At 37.6% G+C, this 21,197-nt stretch overlaps 1 protein-coding gene across 1 annotated transcript; it reads left to right on the plus strand.

Annotated features, from left to right (window-relative positions):
- Nucleotides 1-356: 356 nt before the first annotated feature.
- On the plus strand, nt 357-20,385 carry kif28 (kinesin family member 28). Its single transcript, XM_034581478.1, is given in 28 exon segments — nt 357-461; nt 1,772-1,963; nt 2,081-2,131; nt 2,266-2,418; nt 2,528-2,563; nt 3,262-3,381; nt 3,481-3,588; nt 3,929-4,094; nt 4,133-4,320; nt 4,416-4,483; nt 4,583-4,725; nt 4,831-4,952; nt 5,157-5,247; nt 5,816-5,876; nt 6,069-6,192; nt 6,267-6,402; nt 6,468-6,586; nt 7,261-7,368; nt 17,235-17,327; nt 17,487-17,627; nt 17,712-17,782; nt 18,146-18,280; nt 18,450-18,616; nt 18,811-18,905; nt 19,124-19,256; nt 19,477-19,610; nt 20,078-20,272; nt 20,304-20,385. Coding segments are annotated over 27 exon segments (3,189 nt in total). The 5' UTR covers nt 357-386; the 3' UTR covers nt 20,237-20,272; nt 20,304-20,385.
- The last annotated feature ends 812 nt before the right edge of the window (nt 20,386-21,197 follow it).

Raw genomic sequence — 21,197 nt, forward strand, 5'->3', positions numbered from 1 at the left:
ATTTTTCTCCACTGCTTCGATTCATTAACAAATCACCAAGGGAATAAAATCCTCTTATGTTGAACTTCTATCAATAAGTTTATTAAAATACGAACTCACTATTTCATTTTACCATGGAACAGTTTCTTCTACACATTGTCTCTTTAAGTTTATACTTTACAGTCACATCCACATTAAAGCATTCAAACTAAATGTCGTCCATTGTGTTTCCAGTGAAGCCAAACGAGGCAGTTACCTACATTCCCAGGTCTTCACCTCTGTCTCCCGCTGCCCTGAATGTGTCCGTGTCCGCATGTTACTCGACACAGTTTGCTCTCCTGTGCTCTGAGAGAGTGGATCACTCGGTGTGTCAGTCAGTCCCCTGTGCTGAAAGCTGCCTGCTGACAATGAGAGCTAAAGCCTCAGACATGCACAGCAAGGACTGTGTCAAAGTGGCCGTCAGAGTCCGTCCCTTCAACAAGGTCAGTGTTCAGGGGGTTTGTGGAAGGAAATGAACAATTTCACATTAGAAATGAATCATCAATTTGTTGTTTCATGCAGTTTCTATTATTTATTTGCCTGCTGTTTTCCTAATGTGTGTGAATTATCAGTGTGTGACATACACATAATACTATATACAGCTGTATAGTATTTGTATTAATACTATATATACTAGAAGGAATATTACTTCTAGTTTTACCTGGCCAACATCGCTCTTTACCAGTTTACTCTCAAATGTATTGACAAACTCAGGAGGATTTGACTCATGCACATTTATTTCTTTTCATCTAATAGGAGCAAAACTAAATACAAAATTTAACTTGAAATTTTGTAAAATATCTTCAAATACAACAAATGTAATGAGTAAGATGGTAATTTAGGCAATATACATACTTTAAGCACTGAGTGAACGAGTCTGAACAATAATCTAGTTCAACTCTAATGTTCCTAATATGATCCTGGTGCTGGCCAATTCATAATATACATTATAATGTATGTGATCACACTGACAACTTAGAAGGATTTAATATTAGCATGTATGTGGCTGTGTAGCCCTGTTGTGTTTCCTCATGTAGGTTCATTGGATGTTGTGTTGCCTTCAGGAGATACTTGTTAAATAAATGATCGGACTCTAATGTAAGAATGTGACCAAAATTACTGGAACACAATTGTCTCTGAGGTAAATTTGACTTGAGAAAAGTAATTTGTGTCCATAATTCTCAATATCTAACAAAACAGACAATTACATTTTTTTTTTTTTTACGATTTAACACATTTTAAATAATAGATAATAGCAATCAAATGTTGTTTAGACATATATTAGCACCCTTAGTAATATTTTTATTCACACTCTTTCTAGGCAATTATTATAATCCAGTTTTTTCCTGTGAAACTAAATGATGTCTTAAAATATCACAATTTTAAAGGCACCAATAATATAGCTGGGGCCATTTTTAAGGATCTGTGTATAACATACAAGCCCCTTTCATTGTTTCTTTGTGTTTTATTTATTCTGTAGCAAACCACACCCATAGTGGTGTCATGATAAATGAGCTTTAGATTTTTTAGCACTTTTCAGGAGGAGCAGAGCACGTTTCAATGAGGTGTGACGGCACCAACACTTTTTTTAACCACATCTATAGTAATAGTGTAGTTTACAAAACGATCTCATTGAACTCTTAAAGAAAGTACTACAACTCATTCTTCCTCCCATGCTTAATAAATTATTAAATGTAATCGAGAGCCTCACTCCTCCTCCCACATCCTTGAACTTCTTCTCCTCCTCGCGCAGAGAGAGAGGGATGCAGGCAGCCACTGTGTCGTCTCCATGGTGTCAAGCTCCATCACCATCCAGGACCCACGTGACTCTCAGACCCGGCGCTCGTTCTGCTTCGACTATGCCTACTGGTCCCACAGCGGCTTCTCTCGAGACCGCAGGGGCCTGTACGTGCCTGAGGAGGAGGGGGGGCGATACGCTGACCAGGTCAGCTCCAGGGAAGGGATTGGTACAGTCATTACAACCAGCATGTGGGAGCTTTGTGTTTGGGTCTGAAGGTGCATAGATATGTTTTGCACCTCCTGAAATGTTTTCTATCCCCAGGACAGTGTGTTCCAGGACCTGGGAGAAGGAATACTGGACAATGCCCTGCAGGTAAATGTCCTTGTTCCTTTGTTCCCACTGATCGTGAGGTGTGGTGGTTTTGTTCTGTGCTCCTTGGCCGACATGAACTCTTCTGAGGTTGAACAATAATTGTTAACAGTAAATGTCCTGACTCATTGGTGCAGGGCTACAATGCCACACTGTTGGCCTACGGGCAGACCGGCTCTGGGAAGAGTTACTCCATGGTGGGCTACGGGCCCAACAAAGGTCTGGTTCCTAAACTCTGTGATCGACTGTTTGAGGCGATCAGAGAAAACCAGGATACCAGACAGTGTCAGGTAGAGAGTGTGTATGTGTGTGTGTGTGTGTGTGTCTGCTTCATGTCATTAGGTGTGTTGTGATTATTGAGAAATGTCTTAAATGTTTTTGTTCATGATGTCCACACAGGTCTTTTTCAGTATGATGGAAATCTATAATGAGCAGGTAAAGCAGCTACTTTTATGTTTTCATTCTTCCTTTTGTCTCTTTCCTATTGTGGGTTTTTTTTTTTTTTGTCTTGGAAGGAAAACCCAATACAAAATGTTTCACCTTGAAATAGCAGCTTCAAAATGAGTTGGATGGTTCACTGAGAATGATGACACTTTCATTCCCACTCCTCACTTGGAACGTCTGCTCTTGCTCTAACTAGTGAGCGGGCTCAGTCTCCTGTGAGAAGGGTGTTACTGACTTAAAGTCGCAGCTTCGATCATCAGAATCAGGCCCAGCAAATTCAAGAGTAGAATACTAAACTGTAGATGAGTTAAAAAGACTAAGAAATCATTAAAAAACAGCGTTTATCTCAAATATTCAATGAGGAAATGTTTGAAAAATCAAGAATTCTAAACAAAGTTTGCTGCATTTGCTACAGCTGCAGCTCTTCTGTTTCAGGAAGCTGGGGATGATGGGTAATATCCAGTTCAGTTGTGTTTCTGTTCAGTGAGTGGGACTGCACATGTGACTGCAGAGGGCGCTGTTGTTCAGTAAAAGTTACACAGTGTTACAAGTTCAGCTCCTGCTCAGCAACTTCTCTGTTTGTCGTCTCTTTCTCTGGATGTTAAAACACTTCAGAGGTCATTCATTAATATCCAGACCTCCTCCTTCTCACCCTCTTTGATTTCTTTGTCTCTTCTCTCATCCTCCAGGTAATTGACCTGCTGTCTCGGGGGTCTCGCACGTCTGGGGCCCTCAGAGTTCGAGAGGAGCAGCACAGAGGTTTCTATGTGGAGGGTCTCCGTACTGTCCCCTGTGACAGTGCACAACAGGTGAGGGGGGGGGGGGGGTAGAGAGAGTGAGGACACAAACTGAGCTGTTGCATTTGGAAACATATGAAAAAAAACGTGAACCTGTAAATGTTTCTGCAGGTGGAGCAGCTGATGGAACAGGGCACCAGGACTCGAACCACAGCTGCCACTCACATGAACGCCAACAGCAGTCGCTCACACATGCTGATCGTCCTCCAGCTCAAACAGGTGAATACATTCAGACACTAAAGCATCTCTCCAAAACTATGACAAAACTCTGACTCCGAATCAGGCATCAGACTCCGCACTGTTTTCTGAAGCTGCGGAGGTAGCAAGTTCCTCAATCGCTAACAAAATAAGAACAAATTCAAAACAGTATAATTCTACATTATGCTTCAAATTTCAGGTCAATAATTGATGCATTTATTTTTTCCTATTCACTCATCTCCCAGATCCATTTACGTTTCTCACCGGTGTTGTGACTCCAGTATCGTCTCTGTCATCATTTTATTGCCGCATGTTATCTTCAGGCTTCCTCCAACAGCTGTAGTTGTCATCACCCTGTCAGATTTTTTCCAAAGAGAGCATCACGAAGCAGTCCAACATCAACCTGGTGGACCTGGCCGGCAGTGAGCGTCAGAGGTCGTCGGGGTCAGAGGCCGACAGACTCAAAGAGGGCACAGCCATCAACCTGAGCCTCACCACCCTGGGCAACGTCATCAGGTAGTCTGAATGTTTCATTGAGTTTTTGTTTCGTTTGGTTTATCTGTAGTTTGCACCTCCTCTCACCTCCTCTCGCCTCCTCTCACCTCCTCTCACCTCCTCTCGCCTCCTCTCGCCTCCTCCAGTGCTCTTGCCGATGTGGCAGTAGGGAAGAAGGTCGTCCACATTCCTTACAGAGACTCAGTTCTCACCAAGTTGCTGCAGTCTGCACTGGGAGGCAACAGTCGCACTGTAATGGTAACAGACATTCCATTGCACTGTCCGATACATTTTATAAAAAGCTTTGCTGGGTCACCTCGGCTTTAAGTTTGCAAATGAAATACATTTCCTAGATTGCCACACTGAGCCCTGCTGACATCTGCTTTGAGGAGTCCCTATCAACACTGCGCTATGCTGAGAGGTACTGTGAAGTATCATGGCTCCCTCAGTTCCCTTTATTTCAGCTGTACCCTAACAGACCTCACCCCTTGCCCCCCTTCTACCTCCCCCATTACCTCAGGGCTAAGCGCATCCAGAACAAGGCAGTGGTGAACGAGAGCCCCACTGAGCGTCTGGTCAAAGAGCTGAAGGCAGAGAACGCCAGACTCCTGCAGCGACTGAGCCGGCTGGGCCAGGAGGGACGCAGAGCTCATGATGAGACCAGTAAGAGTCACTGCTGCAACAGAAACGAGTAGAACTGCACAGGTGAAGGTTGTGGAGAGGTCAACATGTCTCTGTGTGTGTGTGTTTGTGTGTGTGTGGGTGTAGAAGAGCTTCGTCAGCTGCTGACTCATAACGAACTCCAGATCAGAGCCATTCAGACTCTGTGGGAACAACACCTGCAGGAGGCGCTGAAGGACTGGGAGCAACAGTATGCTAACATCACACAGGTACACACACTTTCATACAAATACACAATCAGGGACGTACACAGCCTAGGAAAACACACAAACACAGATTATAAATGCAAATCTTGGTAAAAGTTTATAAAATAAACCTCATCTTTGCAAATGGACGAAGTGGATATTTTCAGAGTCTTTTCTTGTCCACCACCTCCGTTCATAACATGTCTCCGTGTGTCTCGTCACTGTCAGGAGAGGAGGATGATGCAAATGCATCCCTACATCCTGAACATCAACGAGGACGCTCAGCTGTCTGGAGTGGTCAAGCTCTTCATCCAGGAGGGTGAGTCGAGTCTGTGAGGACAATCTCACCTCCCGTTCATTTTACCTTTCAGAGAGCAGATCCTCACAGTTTTTAATGTGTTGAATTAGTTTTAGTTTAAACCTTGTCGTATATTTAAGCAGCAGTGATGTTGAAGATGATGATGAAGGAAGATCAAGGAAGGACACCGTTCTTGCTTGTATAATAAGGTTTATTACACAGAAGTTACAGGTCAGGACAGATACCCGGAGACGTTCTCAGCCAAATCAGAAGTCTCCCTCCCTGGTGTCGGACAAGCATTCATATAGGGAAATTGTTTACGCCCAAAACTTGAGATAAAATGACATCATAGATAGGGGCCTTTAATTCAAGACATGCTTCGTACATAAAGATGGAAACCCCTCCATCTAACAGGTCAAAGAGCATTCTCAGAAGGAGAGAACTAACGAGTAACATATGGAATAATACTTAGGAAATCTGAGAGTCCAGAAACCAGCTTTAAACCTGTCATTATGTTTTACACACGTGTCAAAATGATCCATGTTAGCTAAATACACCACAAACTCATTATCACTGTTCTGTGTTCCAGGTGAATGGGACATCGGCCTGTGTGACTCTTCTCTGAGCTCCATCTCTATCAAGGGCCTTGGGTGAGTTTCCACCACATCAGATCACTGAGTGACATCAGAGACACTAATCGTCCAGAGGTGGATGTGAATGATGTCATTGATGGACAGTGTCTGGTAGCTTCAGATTGCTGAAAGTATCCATATGTCACCTTCTGTATCTTGGACCTAATACACACTCATCAGTGTGTGTACGTGTGTGTGTGTGTGTGTCAGGATCCAGGAGCGTCATGCTGTCTTCAGGAATGAACAGCGCCGCGTGACACTGACCCCTCAGCCAGGGTCAAAGGTCATTGTCAATGGACACGCTGTTTCCCAGACAGCTGAGCTGCAGCACCTGGTGGGTCTCAACACAACCACAAACTTTATGACTTGTAGTTAAATCTCACACGGAGCGTTTACCTCTCCCTCCAGGATCGTCTGGTTCTAGGCTCCAACTGCACCTACCTGTTCATTGGTTATCCATCAGAGAGGGGAGGGGATGACTGGAGCCGCTACGACTACGACTACTTCCAGTCTGAGCTGGCGGCTGCTGAGGGCGTCCACCTGGGTGAGTGAGGGGATTGAGAGCTGCAAGTTAAGGAAGATCCTATTTAATCATGTGTCTGTGTTCAGGTGAGTCCAGCACTGAGTGCACTCACACGGACCCCAGTCTGCTGGCCGTGTTCTACGACTACATCAAACTGATGCCTATGGTGGCCGAGGCCAATCAGATGAGCCAGGAGCTGAGCAAGGTGACATCATCAGATTAACTTAACCCTCGTATTATCTTCCCGTTGACCGTGTTCTTTTTAATCTCTTGTCTGGTTTGCATCAAGTGTAAATTATGTGTGAACCTTTTTAGTCAACCAATCATTCCAACGCATGTCAAGGTTTACACCTCTCTTTGTTATTTATTATCAATAGACCTTATAGAAATGATGAATTATTTGACTATAGTTGTAATTCGAGGAACAGTTGAGTCAGGATATTGTTTGAAACCATTAAACCAAGTCATTTTAATGGCAGTACATGATGACACATTCCTTTTGTCTTCCTGGGTTAAAATTGACAAATTTCCTCTCCTGGAAAGCACAATAGTGTGAAACATTACCCCTTTGGTCACTGATGTTATCAATGTAAATAAGACATCCACAATTCAATGGAAGCAGTGGTCACTAGTTTTATTTGCAAAGAGCGTAGTGTGGAACCATCCATGTTATTTTTATGGCAAATAGATGAAAGGAACCTTATTTCTGATGTTAAAAGAATTGGACTTTAGCCGGAGGACCACAGGAAGGTTTAGGAAGCTGACTGTCTTTCTGGTTCAGAGGCAGCTATGTGTACAAATAAGTATTTAATTTTTTTGTTTTTTGTCTCATCACTATTTATTAAAAATGAATAAACTCCTGCTCTGCCATGTTTGTAGGAGGTGGAGTTTAAGTTGGAGATCAAGAATTTGGCACTGTCTGATCCAAAAGGCCACGATCTGGAGAAAGAGATTGTTTGCAGAGTCACCTCGACGGGAAGAAAACAGGTCGGTCTCGCCCTCTGTCTTTCTGTCTGTCTCTCATTTACACATGCTCTTCTTTTAGAAATCCAATTTCAACTAGGGCTACGGGCCCGAGCACAGGCATTTTCAAGCCTGTTGCGGTTAGTGGAGAGAGCGATCAATGAACAAGCGCACGTCTCCACGTTGCATGCGTTTTGAGCACTGCGGCAAGGATAAATGCTTCACTTCCTGCGTCCGTCACGCGATGTCGATCTTTGCCTGCTAATTGCTCATTACGGTCCACGCTATCAAATAGCACATACACTGTGAACATTTTATGTAAATCGAATGATATTTGTAAAACAAAGCTTACTTCCTGTTGCCAGTAGGTGGCGCCATCACTATTATTACCTACAGACTAATATATCTGTTCAAGTAGGGGCTCTGATGTAGCGTGAGCAATTTTGTGTCAATTGGACAATGTTACAACAACTTAATTATCACACTGATCAGTAGGTGGCTTTATGACCCTGAACTAATATTAATATATGGAACTGTTCAGGTCAGGATTGTGATCATAGGTCAGTAGTTCGGAGCCGGTTGGATAATGCAGAGTGGATTCACAAATTACTTCCTGTTTAATTAATCAGTAGGTGGCGCTATGACACTGAGGAAATATTGACACATAGAGCTGTTCAGGCTTGGTCTCTGATCATGAGACAGCAGTTTGGCGGTGATAGGACAATGCACACTGGAGTTATGACAACATCGCCTCCTTTGGCGAAGGATGAACCTTCGCCGCACCTCAATGTTTACACGGTTTGAGGAAATTTCACAATTCTGACCATGGTCCAATGACTTGACTGAGCTCATTTGAGCTGTATATTGTAAAGCAGCCAGGAGCAGTGCATCAAAGTATGAAACATGTCACTTCCTGTTGCCAGCAGGTGGCGCTGTGATTTTAAGTCATGATTTCTGTATAGATGTCATCAGGCCGGGACTCTTGTCTTACATGTCTAGTTTGGACTCGATTGGACCAAATATGTCTGAGATACAGAACCTCGTGTTTTGATGGCGTGTAATCAAACTTTGAGGCCACGCCACGGTCACACCGTGTGAAGAAAAATCGATCTTTGAGTTAGTTTTTATCTCCATCTTGTTTAAATGACACTCATCTCAATTTGAAGTTGATCTGATGAAAGCCCTGGGACAAGTACTTCAAAGTAAAAATGTGGAATATGGCCAAAATGGCGGGCTTCCTGTTGGGTCTAGCATATCTATCCAAGAGACTTATTTGTTTGTTATGAAAAGACACATGTCCCCATCGATTTTTGTACATGTCGGCCAATCGTGGTGCCGGGGCTGCCCTTTAGGGGGCGCTAGTCAGTTATTTTGCCACGCCCATTCCGTCAAACCATATGAATATTTTCAGGGGGGGGGGGTGTTGATACACAAATGCAGTTTGAGGGAGGTTGAACCTCAAACACCGAAGTTATAGCAATTCCGTGTGTCACGGCGAGTTGATGAACTTTGACGCCACGCCACTAATATGGCGTTTGACGAAAAAGTCACAGTAATCTTATGCCTACATTATCAATGTCTTGAGACCCATTTGCCAAAGTTTGATATGGTTGCAGTAAGTAAGGAATACATCCAAGTGGAAGACATGCAAAAAACAAGACATTTCCTGTTGCGTAACGTAACGTAACGTAACGTAACGTAACGTAACGTAACGTAACGTAACGTAACGTAACGTAACGTAACGTAACGTAACGTAACGTAACGTGACGTAGCGTAGCGTAGCGTAACGCTACGCTACGTGACGTGAAGCGACGCTACGCTATGTTACGTGACTGACGTGACGTTACGTTGCGCTGCGTTGCGTTACGTTACGTGACGTGACGTGACGTGACGTGACGCGACGCGACGCTACGCTACGTAACGTAACGTAAAGTAACGTGACGTAAACTAACGTAACGTAAACTAACGTAACGTCACGTCACGTAACGTAACGTAAAGTCGTTACTTTACGTAAAGTAAAGTGACGTAACGTAACGCAACGTAACGCAACGTAACGTAACGTAACGTAACGTAACGTAACGTAACGTAACGTAACGTAATGCAAACTAGTTACTTTCGTACTTTTAGTTACTTTTTAGTTACTTTTGTACTTTTAGTTAGTTTTTAGTTACTTTTACGTTACGTGACGTGACGCTACGTTACGTTGCGCTGCCCTGCGTTACGCTACGCTACGCTACGCTACGCTATGTGACGTGAAGCGACGCTACGCTATGTTACGTGACTGACGTGACGTGACGTTACGTTGCGCTGCGTTGCGTTACGTTACGTTACGTTACGTAGCGTAGCGTAGCGTAGCGTAGCGTCGCGTAGCGTCGCGTCACGTAACGTAACGTAACGTGACGTAACGTAAACTAACGTGACGTAAACTAACGTGACGTAAACTAACGTAACGTAAACTAACGTAACGTAACGTAACGTAACATAAAGTCGTTACTTTACGTAAAGTAAAGTGACGTAACGTAACGCAATGTAACGTAACGTAACGTAACGTAACGTAATGCAAACTAGTTACTTTCGTACTTTTAGTTGCTTTTTAGTTACTTTTGTACTTTTAGTTAGTTTTTAGTTACTTTTACGTTACGTGACGTGTCGCTACGTTACGTTGCGCTGCGTTACGCTACGCTACGCTATGTGACGTGAAGCGACGCTACGCTATGTTACGTGACTGTAGCGTAGCGTCGCGTCGCGTCACGTCACGTCACGTCACGTCACGTAACACGTCACGTCACGTAACACGTCACGTAACACGTAACGTAACATAGCATAGCGTAGCGTAGCGTCACGTAACGTAACGGAGCGTAGCGCACCGCAGCGCAACGTAACGTAACCTCACGTCACATAGCGACGCTACGCTATGTTACGTGACTGATGTGACGTGACGTTACGTTACGTTGCGCTGCGGTGCGCTACGCTACGTTATGTGACGCTACGCTACGCTACGCTACGCTACGCTATGTTACGTTACGTGACGTTACGTGGCGTTACGTGACGTTACGTGACGTGACGCTACGCTACGCTACACTACGCTACGTTACGTTACGTGACGCGACGCTACGCTACGCTACGCTATGTTACGTGACTGATGTGACGTAAAGTGACGTTACGTTACGTTACGTTGCACTGCGGTGCTACGCTACGCTACGTTACGTTTAGTTACTTTTGTACTTTTAGTTACTTTTTAGTTGCTTTTGTACTTTTAGTTACTTTTTAGTTACTTTTGTACTTTTAGTTACTTTTTAGTTACTTTTTTAAATTTTTTTAAAAAGTAACTAAAATTACAAAAGTAACTAAAAAGTAACTAAAATTACAAAAGTAACTAAAAAGTAACTAAAAAGTAACTAAAAAGTAACTAAAAGTACAAAAGTAACTAAAAGTACAAAAGTAACTAAAAAGTAACTAAAAGTACAAAAGTAACTAAAAGTACAAAAGTAACTAAAATTACAAAAGTAACTAAAAAGTAACTAAAAGTACAAAAGTAACTAAAAGTACAAAAGTAACTAAAAAGTAAATAAAAGTACAAGAGTAACTAAAAAGTAACTAAAAGTACAAAAGTAACTAAAAAGTACCTAAAAGTACAAAAGTAACTAAAAGTACAAAAGTAACTAAAAGTACAAAAGTAACTAAAAAGTAACTAAAAGTACAAAAGTAACTAAAAGTACAAAAGTAACTAAAAAGTAACTAAAAGTACAAAAGTAACTAAAAGTACAAAAGTAACTAAAAAGTAACTAAAAGTACAAAAGTAACTAAAAGTACAAAAGTAACTAAAAAGTAACTAAAAGTACAAAAGTAACTAAAAGTACAAAAGTAACTAAAAAGTAACTAAAAGTACAAAAGTAACTAAAAAGTAACTAAAAATACAAAAGTAACTAAAAAGTAACTAAAAGTACCAAAGCAACTAAAAAGTAACTAAAAGTACAAAAGTAACTAAAAGTACAAAAGTAACTAAAAGTACAAAAGTAACTAAAAAGTAACTAAAAGTACAAAAGTAACTAAAAAGTAACTAAAAAGTAACTAAAAATACAAAAGTAACTAAAAAGTAACTAAAAGTACAAAAGTAACTAAAAGTACAAAAGTAACTAAAAATACAAAAGTAACTAAAAAGTAACTAAAAGTACAAAAGTAACTAAAAAGTAACTAAAAATACAAAAGTAACTAAAAAGTAACTAAAAGTACAAAAGTAACTAAAAAGTAACTAAAAGTACAAAAGTAACTAAAAAGTAACTAAAAGTACAAAAGTAACTAAAAAGTAACTAAAATTACAAAAGTAACTAAAAGTACAAAAGTAACTAAAAAGTAACTAAAAGTACAAAAGTAACTAAAAAGTAACTAAAAGTACAAAAGTAACTAAAAGTACAAAAGTAACTAAAAAGTAACTAAAAGTACAAAAGTAACTAAAAATACAAAAGTAACTAAAAAGTAACTAAAAGTACAAAAGTAACTAAAAGTACAAAAGTAACTAAAAAGTAACTAAAAGTACAAAAGTAACTAAAAAGTAACTAAAAGTACAAAAGTAACTAAAAGTACAAAAGTAACTAAAAAGTAACTAAAAGTACAAAAGTAACTAAAAGTACAAAAGTAACTAAAAAGTAACTAAAAGTACAAAAGTAACTAAAAGTACAAAAGTAACTAAAAAGTAACTAAAAGTACAAAAGTAACTAAAAGTACAAAAGTAACTAAAAGTACAAAAGTAACTAAAAAGTAACTAAAAGTACAAAAGTAACTAAAAGTACAAAAGTAACTAAAAAGTAACTAAAAATACAAAAGTAACTAAAAAGTAACTAAAAGTACAAAAGTAACTAAAAGTACAAAAGTAACTAAAAAGTAACTAAAAGTACAAAAGTAACTAAAAAGTAACTAAAAGTACAAAAGTAACTAAAAGTACAAAAGTAACTAAAAAGTAACTAAAAGTACAAAAGTAACTAAAAGTACAAAAGTAACTAAAAAGTAACTAAAAGTACAAAAGTAACTAAAAAGTAACTAAAAGTACAAAAGTAACTAAAAGTACAAAAGTAACTAAAAAGTAACTAAAAGTACAAAAGTAACTAAAAAGTAACTAAAAGTACAAAAGTAACTAAAAAGTACCTAAAAGTACAAAAGTAACTAAAAGTACAAAAGTAACTAAAAGTACAAAAGTAACTAAAAAGTAACTAAAAGTACAAAAGTAACTAAAAGTACAAAAGTAACTAAAAAGTAACTAAAAGTACAAAAGTAACTAAAAGTACAAAAGTAACTAAAAAGTAACTAAAAGTACAAAAGTAACTAAAAGTACAAAAGTAACTAAAAAGTAACTAAAAGTACAAAAGTAACTAAAAAGTAACTAAAAATACAAAAGTAACTAAAAAGTAACTAAAAGTACCAAAGTAACTAAAAAGTAACTAAAAGTAACTAAAAGTACAAAAGTAACTAAAAAGTAACTAAAAGTACAAAAGTAACTAAAAGTACAAAAGTAACTAAAAAGTAACTAAAAGTACAAAAGTAACTAAAAGTACAAAAGTAACTAAAAAGTAACTAAAAATACAAAAGTAACTAAAAAGTAACTAAAAGTACAAAAGTAACTAAAAGTACAAAAGTAACTAAAAAGTAACTAAAAGTACAAAAGTAACTAAAAGTACAAAAGTAACTAAAAGTACAAAAGTAACTAAAAGTACAAAAGTAACTAAAAAGTAACTAAAAGTACAAAAGTAACTAAAAGTACAAAAGTAACTAAAAAGTAACTAAAAGTACAAAAGTAACTAAAAGTACAAAAGTAACTAAAAGTACAAAAGTAACTAAAAAGTAACTAAAAGTACAAAAGTAACTAAAAGTACAAAAGTAACTAAAAAGTAACTGATAGTACAAAAGTAACTAAAAGTACAAAAGTAACTAAAAAGTAACTAAAAGTACAAAAGTAACTAAAAAGTAACTAAAAGTACAAAAGTAACTAAAAGTACAAAAGTAACTAAAAAGTAACTAAAAGTACAAAAGTAACTAAAAGTACAAAAGTAACTAAAAGTACAAAAGTAACTAAAAAGTAACTAAAAGTACAAGAGTAACTAAAAATACAAAAGTAACTAAAAAGTAACTAAAAGTACAAAAGTAACTAAAAGTACAAAAGTAACTAAAAAGTGAAAAGTATCTTTTAGTTACTTTTTAGTTACTTTTGTACTTTTAGTTACTTTTGTACTTTTAGTTACTTTTTAGTTACTCTTGTACTTTTAGTTACTTTTGTACTTTTAGTCACTTTTGTACTTTTAGTTATTTTAGTTACTTTTGTACTTTTAGTTACTTTTTAGTTACTTTTGTATTTTTAGTTGCTTTTTAGTTACTTTTGTACTTTTATTACTTTTGTACTTTTAGTTACTTTTTAGTTACTTTTTAGTTACTTTTGTACTTTTAGTTACTTTTTAGTTACTTTTGTACTTTTAGTTACTTTTGTACTTTTAGTTACTTTTATACTTTTAGTTACTTTTTAGTTACTTTTGTACTTTTAGTTACTTTTGTACTTTTAGTTACTTTTGTACTTTTAGTTACTTTTTAGTTACTTTTGTACTTTTAGTTACTTTTTAGTTACTTTTGTACTTTTAGTTACTTTTGTACTTTTAGTTACTTTTTAGTTACTTTTGTACTTTTAGTTACTTTTGTACTTTTAGTTACTTTTTCGTTACTTTTGTACTTTTAGTTACTTTTTAGTTACTTTTGTACTTTTAGTTACTTTTGTACTTTTAGTTACTTTTTAGTTACTTTTGTACTTTTAGTTACTTTTGTACTTTTAGTTACTTTTTAGTTACTTTTGTACTTTTAGTTACTTTTTAGTTACTTTTGTACTTTTAGGTACTTTTGTACTTTTAGTTACTTTTGTACTTTTAGGTACTTTTTAGTTACTTTTGTACTTTTAGTTACTTTTTAGTTACTTTTGTACTTTTAGTTACTTTTTAGTTACTTTTGTACTTTTAGTTACTTTTTAGTTACTTTTGTACTTTTAGTTACTTTTGTACTTTTAGTTACTTTTTAGTTACTTTTGTACTTTTAGTTACTTTTGTACTTTTAGTTACTTTTTAGTTACTTTTGTACTTTTAGTTACTTTTGTACTTTTAGTTACTTTTGTACTTTTAGTTACTTTTTAGTTACTTTTGTACTTTTAGTTACTTTTGTACTTTTCGTTACTTTTTAGTTACTTTTGTACTTTTAGTTACTTTTGTACTTTTAGTTACTTTTTAGTTACTTTTGTACTTTTAGTTACTTTTGTACTTTTAGTTACTTTTTAGTTACTTTTGTACTTTTAGTTACTTTTGTACTTTTAGTTACTTTTTAGTTACTTTTGTACTTTTAGTTACTTTTTAGTTACTTTTGTACTTTTAGTTACTTTTGTACTTTTAGTTACTTTTTAGTTACTTTTGTATTTTTAGTTACTTTTGTACTTTTAGTTACTTTTTAGTTACTTTTGTACTTTTAGTTACTTTTGTACTTTTAGTTACTTTTTAGTTACTTTTGTACTTTTAGTTACTTTTTAGTTACTTTTGTACTTTTAGTTACTTTTGTACTTTTAGTTACTTTTTAGTTACTTTTGTATTTTTAGTTACTTTTTAGTTACTTTTGTACTTTTAGTTACTTTTGTACTTTTAGTTACTTTTTAGTTACTTTTGTACTTTTAGTTACTTTTGTACTTTTAGTTACTTTTTAGTTACTTTTGTACTTTTAGTTACTTTTGTACTTTTAGTTACTTTTTAGTTACTTTTGTACTTTTAGTTACTTTTTAGTTACTTTTGTACTTTTAGTTACTTTTGTACTTTTAGTTACTTTTTAGTTACTTTTGTACTTTTAGTTACTTTTGTACTTTTAGTTACTTTTTAGTTACTTTTGTACTTTTAGTTACTTTTGTACTTTTAGTTACTTTTTAGTTACTTTTGTACTTTTAGTTACTTTTGTACTTTTAGTTACTTTTTAGTTACTTTTGTATTTTTAGTTACTTTTTAGTTACTTTTGTACTTTTAGTTACTTTTGTACTTTTAGTTACTTTTTAGTTACTTTTGTACTTTTAGTTACTTTTGTACTTTTAGTTACTTTTGTACTTTTAGTTACTTTTTAGTTACTTTTGTACTTTTAGTTACTTTTGTACTTTTAGTTACTTTTTAGTTACTTTTGTACTTTTAGTTACTTTTTAGTTACTTTTGTACTTTTAGTTACTTTTGTACTTTTAGTTACTTTTTAGTTACTTTTGTACTTTTAGTTACTTTTGTACTTTTAGTTACTTTTTAGTTACTTTTGTATTTTTAGTTACTTTTTAGTTACTTTTGTACTTTTAGTTACTTTTGTACTTTTAGTTACTTTTTAGTTACTTTTGTACTTTTAGTTACTTAAATACTTTTATTTACTTTTTAGTTACTTTTGTACTTTTAGTTACTTTTGTACTTTTAGTTACTTTTGTACTTTTAGTTACTTTTTAGTTACTTTTGTACTTTTAGTTACTTTTTAGTTACTTTTGTACTTTTAGTTACTTTTGTACTTTTAGTTACTTTTTAGTTACTTTTGTACTTTTAGTTACTTTTGTACTTTTAGTTACTTTTTCGTTACTTTTGTACATTTAGTTACTTTTGTACTTTTAGTTACTTTTTAGTTACTTTTGTACTTTTAGTTACTTTTTAGTTACTTTTGTACTTTTAGTTACTTTTAGTTACTTTTGTATCTTTAGTTACTTTTTAGTTACTTTTGTACTTTTAGTTACTTTTGTACTTTTAGTTACTTTTTAGTTACTTTTGTACTTTTAGTTACTTTCGTATTTTTAGTTACTTTTTAGTTACTTTTGTACTTTTAGTTACTTTTGTATTTTTAGTTACTTTTGTACTTTTAGTTACTTTTTAGTTACTTTTGTACTTTTAGTTACTTTTGTACTTTTAGTTACTTTTTAGTTACTTTTGTACTTTTAGTTACTTTTGTATTTTTAGTTACTTTTGTACTTTTTAGTTACTTTTGTACTTTTAGTTACTTTTTAGTTACTTTTGTACTTTTAGTTACTTTTGTACTTTTAGTTACTTTTTAGTTACTTTTGTACTTTTAGTTACTTTTGTACTTTTAGTTACTTTTTAGTTACTTTTGTACTTTTAGTTACTTTTTAGTTACTTTTGTACTTTTAGTTACTTTTTAGTTACTTTTGTACTCTTAGTTACTTTTTAGTTACTTTTGTAGTATTTTACATTTTTTTTGGGGACGGACAGACGGACAGATTTTATTTTTTTTATTTTTTTTCGGCCGTCTGTATTTTTATTTTTTTTTGGACGGACAGACGGACGGATTTTATAAATTTTTTTAAATCTAAATTTAATTTATTTAAATTTTTTTTTTTTCGTTCGTCTGTCCGTATTTTTTTTTTTTCGAACAGACAGACGGACGCTCCATATATTAATATTAGTGCCGGGTCATAGCGCCACCTACTGATCAGTGTGATAATTAGGTTGTTGTAACAATGTCCAATTGACACAAAATTGCTCACGCTCAGAGCCCCTACTTGAACAGATCTATTAGTCTGGCAACAGGAAGTAAGCTTTGTTTTACAACTATCATTCGATTTACATAAAATGTTCACAGTGTGATGTGATGATAGCGTGGACCGTAATGAGCAATTAGCAGGCAAGGATCGACATCGCGTGATGGACGCAGGAAGTGAAGCGTTTGTCCTTGCCGCAGTGCGCAAAACGCATGCAACGCGGAGATGTGCGCTTGGTCATTGATCGCTCTCTCCACTAACCGCAACAGGCTTCAAAATGCGTGTGCTCGGGCCCGTTAGTGCTACAACGTAGCCCTAGTTAGAATTTTAGTTTCTTTCTCTGAACTACTCTGAACTACACCCTCCCCAGGTATGGATGTGGTCCAAGGCCAAGTTTGTGAACCGCAAATTCCTGATGGAAGAGGTTTATCAGCAGCATCAGGCTGAGCAGAGTGAAATCAATGTAAGTAAATTAAACAAATCTTTTAAGTCTAAAGTATTTACAAATCAGCAGATCTGCAGTTTGATTGGTTTCCCTGTCCCTGCCCTGTCATATTGTATGAAATCAGATCATTTCACATCTAAAACTGTTTCTTGATTCATCTTGTGTTGGTGCTGTCAGAGAGTAGAGGGGCTGTCTGCCGCTGCGTTACCCAGAGATAAGGACCCCTTCTGGGATCCAGTGGAGCCTCTGCTCCTGGGCACCGCTCACCTCTGGCTTCAGTCTCTGGCCTTCCGCATCCCTCTGGAGGAGCAGCTGGAGGTGGAACCACAGAACACGCAGCACACGTACAGTAAATGGTGGATAATCTCTGAGTGATGATTGGATGATCATGTCTGTCTGCAGGTGCTGGGGTCAGAGGGCACAGAGGAGGCCATTCTACAAGCTCAGCTGGTTCCCTGCAACTCCACTGGACTGTATGAGATGCACACATACACACACACGCACACACGACAGAGGAAATTACATCATTGACTAACAATGATTTCCTGGAGACTTACTGAAGCTTTAACCAAACTTTCTACTTGATGAACCCCAATCCTTACCTTAACCTACACCTAACCAAACCTAACCTTAACCTAACCTTAAAACATGTCTACCCTTTAACATTTACATTTTGGGGCTTTGTGTTCCCATAAGGCAAACAAGTCCCCATAATGTGACTGTGTGAACAGTTTTAGGTCCCCACAACATGTGTAATACCTGGACCCCACACACAAACACACAGTAAGTTGTCATTATTAGTATATAACCATTTATTTATTTATCTTGTGTTCCAGCCCACTCGGTGAAGACGACATCCTGATCGATCCGTCTGAGCTACTGGGACGACGACTGGACTTCCAGCTGGTCCTAGAACAGTGTTGTGGCCTGCGCTGGATCAGAGAGGCCCGCAATAGAGGGGTTCAGTTTGGGTGAGGCGTATAGGGGGGGACTACAGAGACGTAATGGTAATTTTAATGTTGGTTTGTGGCACAGTCAGTGCAGAGGACTGTGCTAATATATTGGTATTTATTGAATATTAATATCCTCTGGATTCATGTGGCCATAGCTGAGACTGTTGATTTCGTCCCGCTCTCTTAGTTTCAGGATGTTTGACTGCAGTCAGCCTCTCTACTCTGCAGCTGTGTGGCACAACCTCAACCCTCTGCTGGACCACAGAGTCCACTTTGCCTCCCTCCACACCTCCCAGCGTCTGCTGGACTACCTGCAGAGCAGCGCTGTCGTGCTGGAGCTGTGGGGCCTTCAAGGTGAGAATGGAGAGATGCATGAGTGATCGGGCAGGTCTCAGAGTAATGGTAACTTTTTTTTCACCCTCAACTTAACTTTAATGGGTATGTTGGTCTTGTTGGTTAATTCATGCTACATGTGACTATGTATGTACAGCACTGCATATCGATACAGTCAGAATCAAAGCAGCTGATGCGTGTAGCTTTTGTCTCAGATGGTTGCACAGATTTGGTGTCGCCTCTGGAGGGAGTGAGGATGACTACAGACGGTGTGTTCATCATCGACGAGGAAGGCCCAACAAACACTGTGGTGAGTTTGATGTTAAGTCTGAATCCCTTATTGTGCATTAAACAATGGGAGACACATGTTTGCATCCTAATACATTTACATAAATCTCAGTTACTTTGTATTTTCCTGTATTAGAGAACGGACAGTTTTTTCAAAAGAAGAATTTTTCATGAGAATTACACAAAAATGTTAACATGGTGCTTATAAAAGTGTGTGGTTGTGTGTGTGGGGGGTTTCAGCCTGTAAACTCTGCAGAGCTCAGCTCTTCAGTGAGAGCTCTGCTACAGGATGTGGAAGATCTAAAGAGTGATAATGCTTCGCTGAGAAAAGAAAATCACTGTCTGAGAGAACAACTCAACACGAACAGGAACGGTAACTTACACAAACACACACACACACACACACACACCACAGGCTGTGCTCAATGTGTTTTCATTCCAGTGAATTAAAAACACACATTCAAAATAGAGTTCACATTGCATTTATACTGTATCTTTTCATAGTAATTTACAGTTTGGACTAAGAAAGTCATAAGAGAGGAACTCTGATTCACCTCCTCTTGCTCACACACTTTCTCTCTTGTTGATTTCAGGTGGGGATGGTGGGCGTGGTCGGTCGCTGCGTCCCAGCTGCGATGCAGAATTTGCTCGTGCTCTCAAGGTTTTCTACCACAGCATGACCTCAGTCAGGGGTCAGCTGCAGCGCCTGCGCAGACACAGGTCCAGTGTATGTATCTGTGCCTGTCTGCAGCCTTAGTGAGCGTTTACTCCAGTCAGACCTGTTAATACAAAACTGACATTCAAGTAAAGTCTCAGTGAGATTACAGTGGAATGACCACAGTAAGTGAGGATTTCATACATTTTAATCAAAGATTTTTCATTCGCTGTTTTTTTTTTTTTTTTTTACTGCACAGTTGGGAGCATTTCAGGGAATTTTATTGTTATTAGATGTTATTTTATTAGCTGTTTGATACAATTGTGATATAGAATATATATGTTCAGCCATCTGTCAGTGAACCGACTGGAAACCATTGGTTCAGAATTATTACCTCCAACAAGTATAGGTCGTGTTTTCACCCGTTTGAAGAACGCTGTATGTTTTAGGTTAGTTTATAGTGTCACCTCCTAAATGTGCGTTCATTTTAACACATGTTCTTCACTGTTTGTTGTGTGTCTGTTCTGTGTGTTTTCCAGGAGGAGTCTGACCTGCTGGGGCTCAGACTGTTTATAGATGAGCAGGGTCGTCTGATGAGAGACTTCTCAGAGCAGCTGGAACAAAGTGTGTCCACGCTCAAACACGATGTCGCCGCCATTGTCCGTCGGAAACGAGAACGATCAGGAATCTGGTCTTGACCGAATGACTGTTGGCTGATCGTGAACGTCTCTGAACTTTATTTTACAAGGTTTGAGTGGGTTGGAAATAATGTCACTTATAAGTAGCTGTAAGAGCTCCACTGTGGTAACTCTAGAAGTGCAACATGCCATTGACCAAACCTGTTTAAAGGGGACATAGCATGCCCATTTTACCACAAGTTGATATGGTTCCTTGGGGTCTTAATGAAATGTCTGTAACATACTTTGGTCAAAATACCACAAGGATCATTTAAAACAGCACCCTTTTTACCCTGTATAAAACAGCCCTCCACAGAGTGACCTGTTTTGAGTGCCTGTTCCTTTAAATGCTAATGAGCCAGCTCCCCCCTCCCCCTCTCCCCCCATGATTTTAAACGATATAAATTACATATTTTATATGATATAAATTATCAAATATGCATCCCATACTTTGTATTCCCCTTCTGTTGTCCTGGAGTTTTAATTTTCCCAATCACATAATTAAATGTCCCCCTCTGCCCATCCACTACAAGCACACAAGCAGACAGACAGAGAGAGAAAGAGAGGGGTGGGGGGGGGGGGGGGCTATGAAGACCATCATTTACCCCCGAACCCCGACATTCAACGGGTACAACAACAAGCGGAGAAAGCAGAATCGCGGGCTGACCAGCACGGAAAAATGCGCGTCCCGTGTGAACAGCCAGGCGGCTGCGCGCTTGAGAACGGCGCTGCGCTGCCTCGCAGCCTCGCTGCGTCCGGTGTAAACCCGGCGTAACGAGTGTGGGGGGGCGGGGGGATGAGGTGGGGGGTGGGCCAAGGCCATGTAGGGAGACTTCCAGTGTATTGTTACGACACAATACACAGGAAGCTCATTCCAGTCACTCAAGCATGACGTTTCTGACTTAGAGGAACCATAACAAAACGCGCAAGTGTTTTTTTTCCAGAGTTTTGGGGTTGGTAGACATGCCAGATACACAAATTA

The sequence above is a fragment of the Hippoglossus hippoglossus genome, chromosome 3 (genome assembly GCF_009819705.1).
Source record: "Hippoglossus hippoglossus isolate fHipHip1 chromosome 3, fHipHip1.pri, whole genome shotgun sequence".
NCBI classification, from domain to species: Eukaryota; Metazoa; Chordata; class Actinopteri; order Pleuronectiformes; family Pleuronectidae; genus Hippoglossus; species Hippoglossus hippoglossus.